Source organism: Mycetomoellerius zeteki, unplaced genomic scaffold (assembly GCF_001594055.1).
Source record: "Mycetomoellerius zeteki isolate Tzet28-1 unplaced genomic scaffold, Tzet1.0 scaffold96, whole genome shotgun sequence".
NCBI lineage: Eukaryota > Metazoa > Arthropoda > Insecta > Hymenoptera > Formicidae > Mycetomoellerius > Mycetomoellerius zeteki.
Window position 1 is genome coordinate 241,811 of NW_017257999.1, and position 20,705 is coordinate 262,515.

The following is a 20,705-nucleotide window of genomic DNA, read 5'->3' on the forward strand; positions in this document are numbered from 1 at the left end:
ATATTTCACTTACTTTCATAAGTCCTAACATACTTGCGTGTAACGCAGAAATCATAACACATCATAAATTTACAAACACTTGCGTTTTGTAAATTTTATGGCATAATGATTAATAGTAGCAGACACCACATTAATTATATTTTTAAAATTCGCATATGTAAACAGTAATAAATGAATCTTATCAGACATTGATAAGATTCATTTGTTGTCAGTATTAATATTAGCATACAATTAAATACACTAGCGAGGTACAAACGTATCCCACTGTATACACAATTACGCAAATATTTCTCACATGGCACGTGCATTGCTGCAGCCTCCATGTATTCTCAGTGTCGATCTCCATCTCACACCAGGAGAACGCGCACCGAGGACAAGTGCTTGTAAGTGGAGATATCGTTTGTTAAAGTATGTTTGTACCCCGCATTTTTTTCTTGATGGTTTTTTTTTCTTTACCATTTTTGTTATAATAAATTTTTATTATTAGTAAAGTTGATTAAAAGAAAATTGAAATATAGCTGAATTATAATCTAAGATTACTATAACTAACCAAAAAATGTTCTAAACTTTGTCGGAAATTAGAAAAAAAATTGCGTATTTTTGTTACTTAGAACTCTACAAATTTTATTTTCTGTTATATTTGTAATAAATGATTATTTTTCAGCTTTAAAATATTTTAAACTTTTATTATATAAAAGCTTTTATTTTATTATTACACCACAGATAAAAAAAAAAGAACAATTTCTTAAATTTCATTTCAGTTAAAATTCTTATCAAAATTTGGACTACATACCCCTACAGCACAAAGTTGCACAAAAATTGCAGTAACACTGCTACAACATTGCAGCAATATTGCAGAGATTTTGCAGCGATATTGCTGCAAATTCTGTACTGTATGGGTAACTACCCCATAAGTATAGTTGTGTAAGCCAGATTTTGCCAATGTACTTGAAGTTAATATTAAATACAATATTATAAATTTGTAATTCTGGTATACATAGTACGGGAGAGTTGTGAAATATGTATAACTTAAAAAAAAAGTAATATTTTATTATATTTTCCATTTGGTACTGATTTGTACGCAAATGAACATTGGAAATTGTAGTATATTAACGTATCGGGCACCTACTCGTATATATCAATGTTGTAATTGTGTATTAATGTTTCAGACACCGACTATCATATATTTAACTTTTTATCAATAATAAATTAATTTGTTCGAAGTCTTTTTGTAACATGTTACAAAAAATACAATTTAAGTAGCAAGTATTCTAAATTGTACATAATATAGGCCTTCTAAATCGTATCTCTTTTGAAAATATTATTAAAACTATAAGTGAAAGTAATTAAAAATATGAGATTAAAAAAAATAGAAACAGAATAAAAAAATAATTAATACCTAATAATTAACTAATTTTAATAGTTGTTCAAAATGTCCATTTGTTAGGCGGTGTCGTAGATTCGACAAAACGAGTCCACCAATATTAAAAAGTCTTTCTTTTAAATTATATTCATCCCGGATGCATCTTTGACGCAACATGTGAACATATAGCACACAAAACTTGCGTGATGGAAAAGTGTGATATAGCGCTAATTGGTTGCTTCAATGACGCATTTTCTATTCCGCAGTCCTTTTCCTCACCGTGTGATTTCACTTCTATATCAACGGAATAACAAGAAAAATAACGTAAAATTTCGTTACTCGTTACTGAAAATTGTAACTTAGTTATCGTTACTGTTACTCGCTAAGAAAAGTAACTACGTTACTCATTCGTTACTAAAAAAAAGTAACGAAACCAGTAACTTCGTTACTTTTTTATGTAAAGTTAATAACCCTGTGAAAAGATAAGAATATCGAAATAAAACTGACTCGAACTTATTTTTGCAATTGACATCTGTAATCACATTAATTATTTATAGTTTTATTATTGTCCATTATCAGTCTTATCTTGTGATGGTACGATTTAGGAAATGTGATAGATAGGTTTTATAAAAACACTGATTTATTCTTTATAATAATTGCAAATACAATGTAAAATGTTCTACAATAAATCTTCTTTTATGAAAATTCAGATTAAAATGACTATATTATTATAATATTATGGATATATCAACTACATAAATTGATAAAAAATTAACATCAGTTTTATCTGATGTTAATTTTTCAAAGTGTAGTTAATACGCAGAAACAAGAAATGTAACCTTAAATAAACTGTTAAATTTTTGTTTATATTACTTATTTATATTTTATTTCATATTTTTGTTGTTAAATATTGCTCATATTAAATAATAAAATGAAATATTGATGAGATTTAGGCGATCAGTTCAGCAACTCTCCTCTAATTATGTATCTAATTGCACAAGCTGAACAGAAATTCAAATGACATATTAATTTAGTTTATTTAAACAGATGTAACAAAAATATTAGAATAGAATGAGAATAAACGCAAACGCGAAGAGATCAATACTTTTATTATGTACGTGATGTAAAATAGAATGAGGCAATTAACAAATTTGAAATACTGCAGAAGATTCGATGAAGCATTTACCAAATAATTGAAGAATTAAAAAATTTCATATTTTGCTTTACTTCTTTTTTTTAACTGTACTAAATTTGTCAAATAAAATAATATTGAATATTTTGTACTAGTTTCGTTACGGTTTTATGCATTTTAATGAACACATCATATGCGCATTGCTTAATCTATTTTATCATCATAACAATTAACCAACAATATTAACAATTTAAATAATTTTAAATGAGACATGTCCCTCTCTCATAATAAATAAATGAGTATATAATAGGTAATGTGATTAATTAGTGCTTCTGGTGTAATGCGAAATTTTACATTAGAAAATATGTAGGAGAAAGTTGCCGAATGCGTACCACTTAACCTATTTTTTATTATATGTTCCATTTGGCACCCTAGTAGCACAATTCATCGGCGCAACATTGGCCTAACATATCCCCAATGTATGCCAACGTTTAACCAATGTTTCACCAATGAATTGTGCTGCTCGGGCACTGTTTTATATGCAAATGAACATTAGAAATTATAGCTTGAGGTTTTGGACTTATTATTACATGTTTAACTTTCCACCAATAACAAATTAATTTGTTATAAATCTTTTTGTAACATGTTGCAAAAAGTACGATTTAGGCAACCGGTCGCCTAAATCGTACCTATAGATATTTTTTATCGTATTTCTTTTGAAAGTATTGAATTTATGAATGAAAACAATTAAAAATATAAGATTAATAAAAAATATCATTAATTAATACCTAATAATTAATTAATATCTAATTTTAATAATTTATTGAAATTTAATCTTTACAATGGTTGCAAATATATATATATACAGTGAATGTGTGTAAAATACTCTACAATAGATCTTTTTTATAAAAATACAAAAATATAAAAATTTATAATAAAATTGAATGATCGCGTTGTTATCAGCTACATAAGTTGATTAAAAATTAATATCAGATGTACCTAATTTTTTAAAACACCGCTAACATCCATAAAACAAGATGTAGGCTATTATATTTTTGTCTATATTACTTATTTCTCATATATTTTGTATTATTGTTACTAAATATTGCCTATATTAACTAATAATATAAAATATTAATGAGGTACGATTTAGGCGACCAGTACACATTCGGCAACTCTCCCCTATATGACATTACATCACACTAAAGATATTGTGATTGCATTTTTAGGCAATTTCAATCATATGTATTTTCGTATGCTCTATTTCATTAGAATTCTAAAAAGTGGATTATAATTCTTATTTATTATTTTGTTATTTAGGGTAAGTGGGGCGAATATGCCACATTTAAGCGAAATTAGATTTTTGAGTAATTATTTGTTCAATTTAAAGTAATTTTACATACTGATCTTTTTCTTCTATCCTTTATCCATTATTTCTATATAATTAGAATCGAATATTTTCATTTTTTATTATTAAAAATAAAGAATTATGAAAAATGCGTAATATGCCACCATGCGGGTAATATGCCACATACAAAAAAATGCTAATTATAACACTTATTTTGTTTTTTTATTGCAAGAGCACATTATTAATGATTTTTTATGATGAAAATAAACATTTGTAATATAATATATAGGTAATACAAACAATATAAGAATATGAGTAATAATTTCGATATAGATTAAGTTATATAACATGTAAAATAAACTTTGAGACATGTTTTTAACAGCATAAACATATCTTTCGACGAACAATCCTCGTGAATCCATCTATTGTAACAATTAGATATTATCCAATTACATTTTGGACTATTTTTAGAAGTGAAAATATGTGCAGTGTTTTCCGTTATTCAGATTAAAATTATCTAGATAATTATAAAGATGGAGAAATGGTTTTATCTTATCTTAATCTAGATTATTAAGAATATAGATTATTTTTATCTTATCTTAAAATAAAAATCTTTTTCAAATTAACTAAGATCGTAGAACACTATCGTAAAAAAATTTCTATATAACTTCTAGTAGTAGTAATGATGAGAATTCTTTTATGATACAGATAAAACTGGGATTAGTATAACATCAGTCATAATTCAAAGTGACATTAAAATACTTTCATATTTAAAAGATAAATCTAAGGAATTAGATATTCTTAATTTGTATCCACCAAATAAATTTTTTTTTAAATATGATACATCATTGCCATTATCAGCGCCAGTAAAGCCTTTTTATTTGTGGACAACAAATATTAATTCCACGTAGAAACCGTTTGTTAGACGAAACGTTCAAAAAATTTTTATTCGTAAAGATAAAGATTAATAAAAATATAAATACATTTTTTGTATCCTAATACCCAATTTCTTCACTTCCAGATAAGTTGCGGATAAGCTTATCCAGGAGATATCTTCATTGTATTCTGGAAGATATCTCTTGGATAAAGTTATTAGTCATATTGAAAATAGCAATTACGTACAGACGATTTACGTGTTATTAACACATTACTCATGCTCGGTCCACAAACCGGTTGCTTTAAAAAACTTTAAGTCATAAGTCGAAAGAGATTAAGTGACATAATTTCTGTCTTTAAACTGTTTTTGCGGAATTTTTAGGCTTTAACCTAACGTTTATTATATTTAAATAACTACTTTACGGAAAAAATGACATATATTTTTATCACTTAATTTTTCATAAAGTTTAATTCACGCTGCAATATTATCCTCAATTTCAGGACGTCCTTTATAATGCATGTTAATTATAGACTACACAATCAGCACACCGCAGGGAAGGTCTTTGAGATAAGAGTCTAATTTGTCCACTTAGTAACTTCTAGCAATTTTGTAGTGACCATGAAATACGCATTATTTACTGAAAAAGTTTTTTTTAACAAAAATACATTGACGTAAATCATTATAACTTGAAAGGTTGTGTGAATTGTAGTATAACAAAGTATAGCGAGATACGATTAAGGCTGCAGCAATTCTTTTGGGTACAGTCTGAAACTAACGAATATCTGGCCAATAACCTTACTAGAGAGAAAAAAGAGAGAATATGCCTCGCTAGGCGCGAGCGTCCTGTTTCCCGACTATTACAAAAGAAATTCAATTTCAATATGGGACGAGGCCAAATATAAACATGCGCCAATTAACAGAATTCAGTTCGCTCGTGGCAACGCGTTCAACTAGGTACTCGACTGACCAGTTTCATACAGTCATAGAATAGTTATCAACACGTTCAGTAGGGCGTGACAAAAAAAAACAATATAACAAAATACGTTTGGAGGAAGGCCGAAAAAAGCAATCACTTATCTTTGTGCATTTTTTTAATTTGGCGATTATGACTTTGTTTCTAAAATTTTTATTTGTGCGCAAACAAACTGTCGGGCGAAAGTGATGTAGGCAAACGATGCTGTAGACAATTGATTTGTAAGCAAAAGGAGCCATCTCTAAAAAACTGATATGACATTTATTTAAAATAAAAAATATAAAATAGGTTTCGGAAACTTATTTACGTCCAGAGAAAAATCTCTTCGATTTATTAAAAAAAAATTTGTTTGAATCAAAGAAATCTGTGTATTGCTATACGATTAATGAAAAGTTTCTTTGATTTGAATGTCATTTCTTTAAATTAAGTAAATTGTTATTTTCCTCAAAGATATTCTCACTTCAACTTAAAAAAATGAATGCAAGAAATGATTTTTTTAATTTGAACATAACATTTCCTTGGATTTAAAATATTAAATAAGAATTAAATAGTCAGACGAAGTTATTTAAAATAATAAATATTAAATACTATAACTCTTATTTTTATATTTAAAATGTATGTTTTAAATAACTTTATTTTAAATACAACTGCGAGCCCTATAATATAATTTTATTACACATCACGTAGCACGTACGTAAACGTATTTCTATGGGTATAATACGTAACAAAACGTTGCATTCTTTACAGATACTGTCAACCGTCCTCATCAACGTAGGTCCATCTATTACCAGCGTTCAACAGGTGATCTCTCTAGTCATTGAAATTAATTAATTAATTAGATTTTTGAATGTTTAATTTTGAGCTCTTATAATATTTCTTCTTGTACGGAATACAAACATTATTTTATTTAGAAAATTCTTTTGTTTTCCCTTTTCTTTTATTCAAATTTATTATTGTCTGATAATCCTTTTCAGTTTTATCAAATTTTATTTAAAAAATATTCTATTAAATATAAGAAAACAATATTTTACAAAACGTAAGAAATAAGAATATTCTTTTGTTTTGAAACACAGCTTCAAACATATCGCGATAACTAAAAATAAATTTAAATCAAAATATTAAAAATAAATTTTAAAAAATAAAGAAAAAGTGAACTAACGAGCAGACAAATGCAATGAGCAATACGTGGTTAATTTCTTAAATTACTTAATTATTACTTAAAAATAAGTATATATTTAATAGCTGAGGTAATATTTTTCGCAATAAGTGGTTTACAATTTTTTTTTAATTTAAGGGGGATTATTAGCGTTTCAGACCGACTGTGTTGAAAGTCCGAAAGTTATCGGCGCAATCATATCTGAAATAAATTGATTTAATAAAGAATATATATTATATTATTCAAACCATCTAACTTTGACCATGATGGCATTCTCTATCGTATTTTATATATTTAATAGTTAAAATAAACAATAAAAATTAAAAATAAAGAAATAAATTGTCTATGTGCTTTTACGGTTATTACGTACGTAAATTCATATAATTACAAGAGCAATTTAGAAATACAATCTTCAACAAATTTACATATATAAGATGACAAAAATATTTCCAAATCGGTGAAATATTTCGAAAACAAGAAAATATTTAAAAAACAAATGTTTCATACAAAAGTTGTAGAACTTCAACAATTGCATTAACACAGCGATACTCATTTGAGCACAAGTATTTTTTAAGATATGAATCGGCAATATGTAAGTACTGGCATTAGCATTATCCAAGGTATCGATCGACAAACAATGAGGTAAAATGTTCGAAAACCGGACATTGGAACAAAAAATTAAACATGAGAAATTAGAATTTCCAGTTTCTCATGTTTTCATGTATTTTTCATACCACAATCTATATAAAAATATGTTTGGATCATTAATTTTGATTAAAATTCTTACTGAAAATATCATACTTAACAAAATTCATACTTTTCTTTCTTCATACTTATAATGTAACTATAGTCAACTTCCATCGATTTGATACGTATTGCTTCAGAGAGATCTTACATGAAAATTAAACTAGAACAATAGCTGAAACTTTTACAACATAAAAAAAGTAACTTCAAATTTAATGTAAAGATTATTCTTATATTAAAAAATGATTAAGTATACAAATTAATTTAGTGCCTTTATTGATGACTTCATCAAGTCAAAACCGCCAAATTTCTTCCGCGAGGACATTCGGCAGTTGCCCGAAAGATGGTTTAAAGTTATCGAAAACAATGGAGACTATTTCGAATATTAAATGTGTACATACTTGTCTTTATGTGAGTAACTTTGAATTATAAAAAAAAGGCACCGAATTTATTTACACCTAATATTTGAATATGCATAATAAATATATTTAAAATAATGGAATTCATCCAATCAGAATCCAAGTTAACTAAAAATTTACGGCCCAAAACAATCCAACGTATCAATCGATTTTGGAAAATATTTACAAAAACCTATGATTATTCTCACTTTTTAGTACCCCCCATATTTGAAAAAAATTTATTAAAATTTATAATAACACGGTAAAGCGTGATAATATAGATCAGATTCATTTTATATTGTGGGTCGATTTTGATAAGTTTTGAATAAGTTTTCTAGACAAAACTAAAGGACAGAACGTGAATGATTGTCTTTATACACTTTGACATCCAAACTTCCTTACTTAACTATAAGTAATATTTTTTATTCAATATTAAGAATTTCTATTTTTTTTATTCATTTTTTCACTTTCTATTTTTAATTAAAAAATTTATCTTTATATAATTACATTCTAACCAGAGCTTCTTTTAGCTAATATATCTTATATTATCTTGACTGTTTACATATTTTTATATAATTTTATCTTTTAATTTTGAAAATTTTATCTCTGGACTTATTCCGCAAACAGAATGATATATACGTTTTACTTTTTTTACTTATAAATTCATGATTAATTTAGACTCTGATCATATTGAAAAAGAAGTCGGATCATCTGTACAATGAGAAAAAAAATTTGTTCAATTAACTGAACACATTTAGTTGTTTGCAAATTTGGTTAATTTTTTCATAATTCTATTATTTCATAATTCATAATTCTATTATTTAATTGAATTTAATCTTAGTCTGCTTAACAAGCTGTTCAATGTTAAACAGCCTACGGTTAAATTCGATTAAATAAAATTTGTTGAATTAATCAAATCAAACAACTAAATGTGTTCAGTTAGTCGTTTGAACAAATTTTTTTTCTCAGTGTATCTCTCCTTTTTTCACGATTAACTATTTTACTGTTAAATGCTGAAGAAGACCAAATCTAGGATTGAAATATTTATAAGATAAATATGTGAATCGGTCACGGATTATATGTATATAAATTGTTTACAAATTGTATTTCTAAATCGCTCTCATAAGTATATATAAATTCATGCTCTAGTAATCGTGAAGGCAATTTAGTTCTGTATAAACGATAAAGTTACATGTATATTTCGACTCACATTTGAGCTAACTTCGATAACGATTGCATGACACGAGTAATCAAAGTTTTAATATTACAATATAAGTAAAATGTAGTAAAAGTCATATATGGAAATTAAAAGAACAGTCAAAGAGTAAAAAAATAATAATTCTAAACAGTAATAAGATTAAAAACAAAACGCTTACATAAATACATCAACTAAATACGAGAAACATCACTTACGGTCGAAGTCATATGTTGAACTAATACATACACAGAGAGAAAAATGTGTGGTATTTGTAACTATAATTATATATTACTATAATTATGATTATTACTGCTATAATAATAATAACAGTAACTATATATATAGTTCCAGCAACAAATGTTATAATTGGCAACCTAAAATGACTATATTTATAGTTGTTATAACCATAAAATAGTTGAAATTACCATAAAAATGGTTCAAGTGACTATAATTTTATGGTAATTTCAACTATTTTATGGTTATAACAACTATAATTATAGTCATTTTAGGTTGCCAATTATAACATTTGTTACTGGAATTATATATATAGTTACTGTTATTATTATTATAGTAATATATAATTATAGTTACAAATACCAAACATTTTTCTCTCTGTGTATATATGCAGGGAATGAAAGTATCTATTTACTGTAACTACCGTTACTTAGTTACTTAGTTATCTTGTAATAACGATTTGGTAATGACATTGCAAATTTTTTTTATAATAACATAACAACCAGAGTTGGAACACAGTCAATAATTATTTATAAATGGTTGGAAAAGTCATTCGTCACTAAAAAAAAAATAACTCACTCAATTTGTAACTCGTTACTTTTTAATGTAACTTGTAACGGAGTAAATTTACGTCACCCGTTACTTATTACTTTTTTAAATAATAAAATAAAAAACAACTAATGAGAGGATTAATGAGAGTTTTGCACGGTAATTAGTACAAAGATAGTTATCGAATTTCTAATTTACAAATATTTAATTAATAAAACGTGAATAATAATAAAGACATTTCGGCGGTAAATGTTTAGAAAAGGGGCGCCACCCTCAATAACCTTGACCCTGATGACCTCTGACAGGTTTTAGGTAGCGGTCGCTATTCGTTAAAAAGTTATTAACAAAAAAGTTTGAAAACTCACGTTTTAACCACATGAAACGAAAATTTTTTTATTAGCAATTTATTTGCAATACACGAATAGTTATTTTTGTAGCATTATTATTGAATAAATTATTCATTATATAACACATGAATTTAGGTTTATATATTCTTACGTTTAGAATAAGTCTATCCAATGTTATATATGTGATGCTATAGCATTATGGCAGTGAAGTTTTCGTGATGTAAGTAACGCGCTAAGTGAGACACGCGGAACGAGAGATCCTGAATTCTCGAGTCTTGGCCGAGCCCAGTTTTTCGTTGCCAAAAAATGTAAGATTACTAATATTCTATAAATTTCTTTTCGCAAGCATGGAATAAGAGATTTCCTTTAGAACGGTTTAATATTAAATATTTATTGCGTCTGACCTAAATTTTTCTGTTAAGAAAATTAATGAAATAGTATAAAAATACTCTGTTCTAGATTTTAGAATTTTTTCATTTAAGAAGAAAATATTCTTTTCTGAAGAACAAATACGATGGGCTCTATATCTTATTTTATTGTAGATCTTATTTTATTCTAGATTGTCTGTTCAACACTTTGCTCGTGAGCCGAAACGCTTCCATCTCTCCGCCGCACAGTGGGGCTGAACGAACTTTCGTGTTTCAAAAAAAGCTACAGTCTCGAAATTTGAACCGATTTCGATAAATTTTTTTTTAAATGAAAACTAATTAAATTTGGAATAACTTGATTTAAATAATTTGATTTAAATTGGCAAGCTCAATATCTTTGCGCCAGTTACTCGCAATGAAGCACACGGTTATCCTCGTTCTTGCTGTTGCAGCGACAAGTAAGTATAAAACACACACACACACACACACACACACACACACACACACACACACACACACACATTTTATATATATATATGTATGTATGTATATAGAATAGATGCCAAGAGAAAAAAAGGTTGCAATTAGTATAATTTAATTAGAATTTATAATCATTCTTTGGAATAATTATATATGTATTTACAATTGTTATTTAACTATGCAAATAGAATCAATTGTAACTACTATTAATGTCACACACATTGCTTGAAAACCTTCAGCTTTTTCTTAATATATTTTTAAATTATTATTACCATATAAATAATAAGCGAATGTTAAAAAAATAGTTATATTCACTATATAATTACATTTACTAAATAAAAATGTTTAATTTATTTACAATTTATATCTTGATATTTTACTATGTTAATTTTTAAAATTATCATAAATTATAATACAATTTTTTCATGTTTGAGAGAACTATATGCATGGAAGATTATTATTAAGGTTAGAAAGTAAACGCATTACATATGCCGTTTCGTCAGTTTTAGATAACGGATGACTTATGAAGTAACGTTCACAAATTATTACCCTGGTTACTAACTATAGCAGTAATAATCACAAAAAATATCAAACATATTTAACTCATGTATATATGTATATATAAAAGGAAAAAATATAAATATAATATATATATATTGTTTATTCGATTTTTAATTTAATTATGCATAATTCCAAAATTATGATATTTTTAAAGCTTTCTACCTAGTGAAAACTGCCAGATGTTAGACGTTGAATCAAAATTGAGTTGAGGTCGAAAGCATTGTATTAAGGTCGATTCGACATCGAATTCGATGAGTCATTTCTCGTTAGTAATATCTAAACTTCAACAGTCTATTAAAGTGTAATTCTATTAAAATATAATCTATTCAAGTGTAATAGTTAAACGGATTTTAAATAATATATATATCTTTAGCAGATAAAATCTATAGGTATTTATGAAATGGCTCCTTGTGCCTACAAATCGATTACTTACAGTATCGTTTGCCTACATTATTTTTGCCGACAGTTCATTTGCGCACAAAAATTATTGCCTACAGCTCAATTACCTACATGCACTTTTACGCACAAATAAAAATTTCAAAAACGGAATCACGCATTTGCCTACATGTATCATTGCCTACTGATCGATTGCCTACAAGCACTTTTGCGCACAAATATAAAACTAAGGTTAAGTTAAGTAAGAAAATAATTTGTATTTTTAAAGCAGAGAATTTGTTTTCAAACAGAGAATTTGTGTTTTTAAAGCAGAAAATTTGTATTTTAAAATAGAATCTGTGTTTTTAAAGTAGAGAATATAGCACATGTAGGCAATCGAGCTGTAGGCAATAATAAGGGAAAGTGGATGAATTGTGCGCACCTAAGGGAAATTTATTGTCCTGGAATGATTTTCTAAGTTCAAAGCGATATAAGTATGGAAATAGAAACTATAAACATTCTTCTATCATTACGTATCCTCATATCGAAGATTTTCATTCAATAAGGTTGTATTTGGCAGAAAGAAAAAACGAAAAAGTGAAAATATTTCTCGCGCGTCAGATAATTGTGCGCATGAGTTGGGTAACTGTGTGCAAAGTAAAAGTCGTATGAAATGAATGAATTATGGAATATTGACAAAGAAATCAGAAAATATATATATTATATTGCAATGTAAATACATATATATATCTTGATAACATATGTCAAGATCAAGACCATTGGAGGGTAATCCCCTATATTAAACAATTAATAAAAATGTAATAATTGACAACTTAATACCACAGATCTTACTATGGTATGTCTTCTGATAATTTATTTAAGTTTTTATATTTTTGTTATTTTAACTTCACTGCAACATAAAAAAACTGGCTTGTTAATGTATTTTTATTTCATGTAAATGATATTAAATTTCATCTTCTTCTGAAATATTTTCTTTACGTCATTTTTTAATCTTATTTTAAAGATGATATATTAGGGGATATCATTATATTTTAATAATTTGTAAACCCTTAAGTGTTTGGTCTTAAGGAAATATATTTGTAGAAAAAAAGACTTCGTTATGAAAATGATATATTATATTATATATATATCAAACTACATATTAAAAATATATTTTGACCCTTACTTCTAATTTTTTGCGATAATTAGATGATGCTCAATCACGTCGTACATATTCAAGATAGTCAATATAGTCATACATATTCAATGTAGAATAAAATGAGTTGAAAATTTCTTTACATAGTTTCATTTATATTGCAATTTTCTATATTTATATTTCAATGCATATTTCTATTGCATATTCTAATAATTTACTTTTATTATATATTAATATACTACCATAATACTTTTCATAACTTTTTAATAAAAAATAATTATTCATATCAAGGAAATATCATTGCAATTGAACAGTTTTTATATTTTATTTGTGGTTCATTATATTTTCACAATTTTTTTTACAAAAATGTAAATGTCTTTACTTTCGAAACTGAAAATATTGTATAAGATATGCAAAAAAATACGTGGCAAAATTTTCCATTTTATTTAACAATTTTAGAATTTATTTATATCTATATAGATATGTATATGAACTGGCGTAGAGCCATCCGTTTAATTTCCGTAGAAACTCCATTAAAAGAATGGAATGCAGAGAAATGTGAAAATGCGTACGTAATGTAATGGTAATGGTGAAGCAATTAATCAAGTATACTTTTTGATGGAGTTTTTTTAGTTGAGTCAAAACATGGCTGCAAAATCAAACGCCGATCGGAGTTCGGAAACGAGAGAGAAGATGATGGATATTATTGTATTTGCAATATGACGTATTGCGACGAAGCTCCGGATGTGAGGAGGACATTCAATCCCTCTAAATATTTCCTAATAACATCTAGCAAAAGTGGTTTGTTCTTCAACGTATCGAGCGGTGTATACAAAAAGTTTAAAAAAGTTGATAGTAAGTACTGAAGTTGTTTTTTTGAAACATCGAAGTCACTATGGTAAGGCCGGTATTCATATAGTCGATTTTTAAGACTGTCTTAAGTATAGTCTTAAGATGTCATGAACTAATCAGAGGACCGTATTAGCATTTTAAGATATTATTTAAAACTATCTTGTAATAAGAACAAACTATGAATACCGGCCTAAAGGACTATCCAAGTAGGTTTAAAGCAGCCTTGTTATCCAATCATTAAACAATTATATCCCAAATGTCTTGTAACGTAGAATCAGAACCATTAGGAAAGATCACTATAAATCAAAAGGATGTATATCAAGAAATCCAAGGATTTGGTGGAGCTGTAACTGATTCAGCGGCTATGAAAATTCAAGAACTAACGCACGAGATGTCCGAGTATTTGTTGGGGTATAATGAATTACAAATCGTTTAATTTCAAAAGAATTTTGCTAATTCATTCAACACAATTAACATATCTAGAAAATTCGCAGCGATTTCTCTTGAAAGTTTTCACATTCAATTTTCAAATTCTAGAAGCTATTTTGGTCCACATGGTATCAATTACAATTTCATAAGAACGCCAATGGGTGGCACTGATTTCTCAACGAGACCTTACACTTATGCAATGGTAGAAAACGATACTTCACTTCAGCACTTTGATTTACAAATAGAGGATTATCTTTACAAGGTTTAGTCATTTATTGATTAATATTTCAACTGTTCATGTATCTGATAAGACAAATAGTTTATTTTTTTCGGATATCGAAAGGCATATCAAGAAAATTGTGTTTCTAAAATTAAGAATATGTCACATCAAACAATCAAAAATATGCAAATTTCAGATTATTCTGCTATTATGTCAGAGTATCTGTGTAAAATTTGAGCATAATTCTCTTATTGATTTAAAAGTTATTTAATTTTTTGTTTGTCTTGATTCTTATGTAAAATCGCATTTATGATACTTATTTATAAATTTTAGAAACAACATTAATGTGTGCGTGCGTGCGTGTGCGTGTGTGTGTGTGTACATGAATATATGTATACAGGGTGTCCCACAATGGTAAATGTTCACCTTTACACAGTCAGCCCCAAATGGCTTCCTAGTGACTTTGACCTTGACCTTGACCCTCAAAAAGGTCAAGGTCACTGACCTTTTCCGTCGTCCTCTATTCGTTAAAAAGTTATCAACGAAACAATGGGTGCATTCAGTATTACAACCGCTCACTGAGTGCTCAGTGAGTTCTTGTATCTGATTGGCATATTCCACTAGAACTAAAAATATAGACCAAACAGATTCAAGAGCATACTGGCTACGTTTACACCGTACTACTGATAGCGACCTGACTTATACCGTGACCCAAAGTAGATCTAGTCACCAACCGTTTACGAAAGGGACTTAAAAATTGATTGGGTCATATTTAGTCCACGCTGGTCCGAATTAGAGCCATCTATCGTATTTTGTACAAATTATTTCCATATATAGCATTGTACTCGCGAGTGCATAGTTGAGGAGGTTAAATAACAATTTGTCAATGACATTCGAAATGTCACATTTCCAAAAATACATTATATTTTTCACATTTGTCTAGAAGTAAATAACAAACCGGTTTAATCTAACTAATTCAACAAAACAGCAGTGTCCTACCGAGCAAATGAAAACGCTTTTAGGTCGGGTCAGTCGCGCGTTTACACCGAGAAAGCAGACGACCTATTTGAGGAGCGCGCGACTCTCACCTTCGACTCTCACCCCCCTTTCTCCTGAAATATAATATTTTTAAAGTGAAATATAGGCAAAATGTTATTTATGTGTTGTATATATATATATATATATAAATATTATGTGAAACGAGAATGATGACATATGTATTTTGTGTTTCAAAATTCTATGTATACAAATTGTTTCGTTGATAATTTTTACCCATGTAAAAGTTTTTTTGGATTCACTTATTCGTTTATAGTAAAAGTTAAAAGACTTATAATGATTTTGACTTAAAACTGCAGCAAATAACCAATTATTATAATTCAAATTATTTATTTTGCCTTTTTATAATTAATTTAAAGGCGTATTCACAGGCTAAAAGCATCATAATTTTTTAAATGATATTATCTGATATTAATTATTTCTGACTAATTGTTTAACTGATCCTGTTAGAAATAGTCAAAATATCGATCCTTAAGTAAATGGTATAACTATCAATTGCACAATATATGTACACATTTTATTAAATTGTTAATAAAAATCTTAATTGTCAATAGATACCGATTATAAAGCGAGCTAAAGAATTAAAGAAGGGAGAAATTAAGTTGTTGACTGCACCGTGGAGCGCCAGTCTTTGGATGAAAAATAAGAAATCTTGGATGATTGATACTAAATTACGTCCACAATATCGACAACTATGGGCAAATTATTTCGTGAAGTAAAATACCATTAAAATATTGTTATTATGTTATATTCTCCTTATTTTTTCATAATAATTAATCAAAATATTATAATTTACTACTACATTGTACGATTCATTTTCATATATATGAAACAACGTTACAGTTACGTAAAACTTCCCGAGATATTTAAAACGTATTATTATAAATCATTTTATATTTTTACAGATTTTTCGAGGCTTATCGTCGTAATGGTTTAGAATTCTGGGCTACTACGCCTCAGAATGAGCCAGAAAATTACAAGTATATTTCACAAACTAATAGTACATCTATCAACGCGATGGCATGGACAGCCGAGGAAGAACGTGACTGGATTATTTATAACTTGGCGCCAACCTTAAAGAAAAATAATTTTGGGGATATCAAAATCTTAACAATGGATGATACCAGACTATCGATTCCTGATTGGCCTAAAACGGTATTTGAAGATAGGAGAGCAAGAGATATTATTTCTGGAATCGCGGTCCATTTTTATTTTGATCATTTTATCAGTCCGAGTGTCTTGAATGAAATAAAAGAGCTGTTTCCAGAACAGTCAATATTATATACGGAAGGTTGCGCTGGAGTTTTCGAAGGTTGGTAAAGATTTGTGTTTTCATTTTTGTATTAACTTTTTTGCTTCTCTGATGAAACTAGTAGTTTCGGCAACAAAACTAACCACAAAATTTCTCTACTATTTATATTCTTTGTTTTATATTTTTCAATTATTTTATATTTTTTTATCATAATACAGGATGATGTCTCAAGGCAAGTTATTGAAACTAAACAGCTATCATTTTTACACGCACGTTGGAAATAGGAACGTTAAAATATTTTTTAACAGCAGACTTTGTCAGTTTTACATGTAAAGTAAAAACGATCGAACATACTTGTGTCATTTAACAAATGTTTATAAAAATGTCAAATATTGCTAATCGTAATAATATATATTTCGGCAATTTAACATTTCTCTTGATAAAAGAAATGTTAAATAAAGTTCTATTAAATTTTCTAAAATACATATCATTAAGTTTAACGATATTTAGTATTTTTACAAACATTTAATTAAATGATACAAATATATTCGATCATTTTTACTTTGTAATAAAACCGCCAAATGTCCTCTATTAAAAAATATTTTATTTTTTTATTCCTATATGCGTTTAAAAATGACAGCTGATTAATTTCAATAACTTTCCATGGGACACTCTATAGGTCTATATATCATATCTAGTATATTAAAAATATATGTCTTTCCTCATAATCCTTTACTATGCCTTTTATAAAAATTTTTGTTAAGTTTTATTCTATAATATCAAGACAAAAAATAATTCTGTATGTTTATGCATTTATTATGGATTTTTTTCATTTGAAAACAAAAAATATAAGCCTCGTAAAAGTCGATACAACTTTTAGACCGGTATTCATAGTCAGTTTTTATATTCAAGATCGTGTTCAATAAAAAAATAAATTGAAGATAAAGATTCACTCTTTCGACTGCTATAAACCGCATTTTTATGTGATTTTTAATTCATGCTTAGACCTTTGTAAGTTTGTATAAAATTTTCAGATTTTCGAAAATTTTGAAAAAAAATTGATAAATAATTATTCTAAAAACGCGATTGAATACAACTAATTTTGTTGTAAAACATTTATATAAAACATTTTTTTATATCTCAAATAGTTTTCGAGATATAACGGAAAAAGCTGAAAACCGCTGTACACGTAAGGAGTGATTTCCCCTTCAAACCGTTTTTTAACCGCAACTGATATTTTCTAAATTCATCTCTTTATGTAAGCTACAAGTTCACGAAGTTTCATTAAAATCAGAATTTGACACCTCGAGAGGTTCCCTTGTAAGTAAGTTTTTTTCTTTTTGTTCTTATTATTGTTCTTTTTATTTTTGTTCTTAAAGTTTTTGTTTTACAATCGTGATGTCTGAGATATTTAATTTCTATTTAGATAGTAAGTGTAGTTCTTACTTAATAAAGTCCAACAGATTTTTTTGTTTATCTGTCTTTGTTATCGTATACTGTTAATGTTTTTAAAAAATGAACGGATGGGGATAGTAGACTAACCACAGTATAAGGCTGTATGACTAGTATGACTCATTTAGTGACGACTCTTATAGTACTTTTACTCAATGTTTCATTCCTTTAAAAAGATTTACCTCAGTAGTAAATGTTATAAGTTTAGTTCCCTTACGTCCAATCTCGATAGGCTAATTCGACGTGCATGAAACGAACGAATTTAGTAAAAAGAAGCATTGTTCTGCGAAGCGAATGTTTTGTGTTTAAAATATATTTTTATAAAAGTTTTATTAATATGTATCCAAAGATGTAGCTTAAAATACATTAATCTTCATTTTAATAATTTTAGTCAAATTACTCCATACCATTAGTCATTTTACCCCGGTCCCAGAACTATATGTTTTGTATGTTATGTATGTTTTGAATAATTTTAATTGAATACACTGTGTAATCTCAATATTTTATTCAATTTGAAAATTTCTGTTAATTTATCCAAATTACATCGCTTTAAGGCCGTAATAGAAAGGCTGATTTATAATCTTAAGGCAGTGTCTTAAGATTATAAGTCGTGTCTTTAGTAACGCACAAGAACTATCTTATGACTTATGTCTTAAAGGTATATAAATACGAGGTACCTTTAAAAAATAAGTCATAAGACAGTTCTTGTGCGTTACTAAAGACATAAGACTTAAGTCATAAGACACTGTTTTAAGATTATAAATCAGCTTTCTGCTAAGGCCTTTACTTTAATGGTTTTTACAAGACACAAATACGGACTGAATTACAATTTAATGATTATTTACAGAACAAAAAGTGATTCTGGGATCGTGGAAACGTGCTGAGTTGTACGCAGCGAATATCATCGAAACCATGTCGCACTGGGTGTCCACTTGGATCGACTGGAACATTGCTTTAGATATGAATGGTGGACCTAACTGGATCAAAAATTTTGTTGATTCTCCAATAATAATCAACAGCAATGCCAACGAATTCTATAAGCAACCGATGTTCTACGCAATTGGACATTTTTCAAAGTCCGTACACCTTATACCTTTGTACCTCAATTGATACTTGTAACATTACATAAAACCAAACTTGTAAAAACTTGTAAAAATGTAATAATTTGTAAAATAATTACGTTTAATATCTATCTACTGTGTTTTACCGATATATTTCTATTAATTAAGCGTTTTTCTTAAATAGGTATGTCCCACCTGGCAGTATGAGAATTGGCACAACCTCGAAGAAAACCGCGAATATTCGAAATATTGCATTTTCCACGCCTGATGGCAGTATCGTATTGGTGATCTTAAATTTGTGAGTTTATCCTTACATAATATTCTAATAAAATATATAAATATATGAATTAGAGAACTGCACATTCTCATTGCAATGAAAATCTTATATATCTACTTTTATTGTTTTCAGGAACGAAGAGAACAAAGAAATTTTGATCCACGATCCAAAGAAAGGAACAACAAAGCTAAATATTCTCGCAAAGTCTTTAATTACCATGAAATATTGGTGATGTAGTTGAAATATAAATCCGCTGTATAATGTATCGATAGATAGGGGAGATGGTCGTACGAGGTTGATTGTCAAAATGTTTATAACTCGAACAGGACATGGTAGAAAAATCTCTTTTTTTAACTGTAAATTGCTGATATAATATTAATTTGTTGTATAAAATGATTTGCACCATAAACATTGTATATATTATTTATAACGATTTTTAAGAAAATGTAGTTGATGAGTAAATTTTTCTTATCGCCTATTTTGTTATCTGACAAATCTTTGACATTTTTAATCGCGATATCCCTGTATAGAAAATGACATATCTTAGAAGATCTTTACTAAAATTAATTAATTATTACCCTGACAAAGTTTGCGAATACAATATCTTTTATTAAAAATAGCTATGTGAGATAGATTGACCAAAATGAGACGAGGTTAGGTGACAATTAATTTTAATATTTTTAGGGAACACGTTTTTAGAAAATATATTTACAAATATATTATATCTCATATATATATATATATATATACATATATGTTTTTTCATTTTTCATATAGAAATTACCTTACGGTATAAAAACAAATTATGTATTTTATGATTAAAATACCTATTAAAATAACTATTTTA

The 20,705-nt window shown here is 27.6% G+C and overlaps 2 protein-coding genes across 3 annotated transcripts in view; one reads left to right on the forward strand and one right to left on the reverse strand.

Moving 5' to 3' along the window:
• Positions 1–20,705, reverse strand: part of RhoGEF3 (Rho guanine nucleotide exchange factor 3) — a 203,627-nt gene that overhangs the window by 148,972 nt on the left and 33,950 nt on the right. The gene's annotated exons all lie outside the window — the stretch shown is intronic.
• LOC108730772 (glucosylceramidase) lies at positions 336–20,119 on the forward strand. 2 transcript variants are annotated; one of them, XM_018460696.1, is made up of 12 exons: positions 336–383; positions 6,441–6,494; positions 10,514–10,627; positions 10,879–11,145; positions 13,881–14,114; positions 14,384–14,522; positions 14,649–14,802; positions 16,371–16,531; positions 16,722–17,128; positions 19,368–19,596; positions 19,766–19,879; positions 19,991–20,119. In XM_018460696.1, the coding sequence occupies exons 4-12, from the start codon at positions 11,103–11,105 to the stop codon at positions 20,088–20,090; spliced, it is 1,581 nt and encodes a 526-aa protein (XP_018316198.1). In that variant the 5' UTR covers positions 336–383; positions 6,441–6,494; positions 10,514–10,627; positions 10,879–11,102; the 3' UTR covers positions 20,091–20,119. The 2 variants fall into 2 exon arrangements, with proteins under 2 accessions (XP_018316198.1, XP_018316199.1); XM_018460697.1 differs by having other exon boundaries at positions 337–383; positions 13,884–14,114.

What these genes read in the sequence shown, in the direction of transcription:
- LOC108730772 (XM_018460696.1), top strand. Translation starts at nt 11,103, where the DNA reads ATGAAGCACACGGTTATCCTCGTTCTTGCTGTTGCAGCGACAA. An exon ending in AAAGTTTAAAAAAGTTGATA is followed by an intron (nt 14,115 to 14,383) that starts GTAAGTACTGAA and finishes CTTGTAACGTAG; the next exon opens with AATCAGAACCATTAGGAAAG. An exon ending in TGGGCAAATTATTTCGTGAA is followed by an intron (nt 16,532 to 16,721) that starts GTAAAATACCAT and finishes ATATTTTTACAG; the next exon opens with ATTTTTCGAGGCTTATCGTC.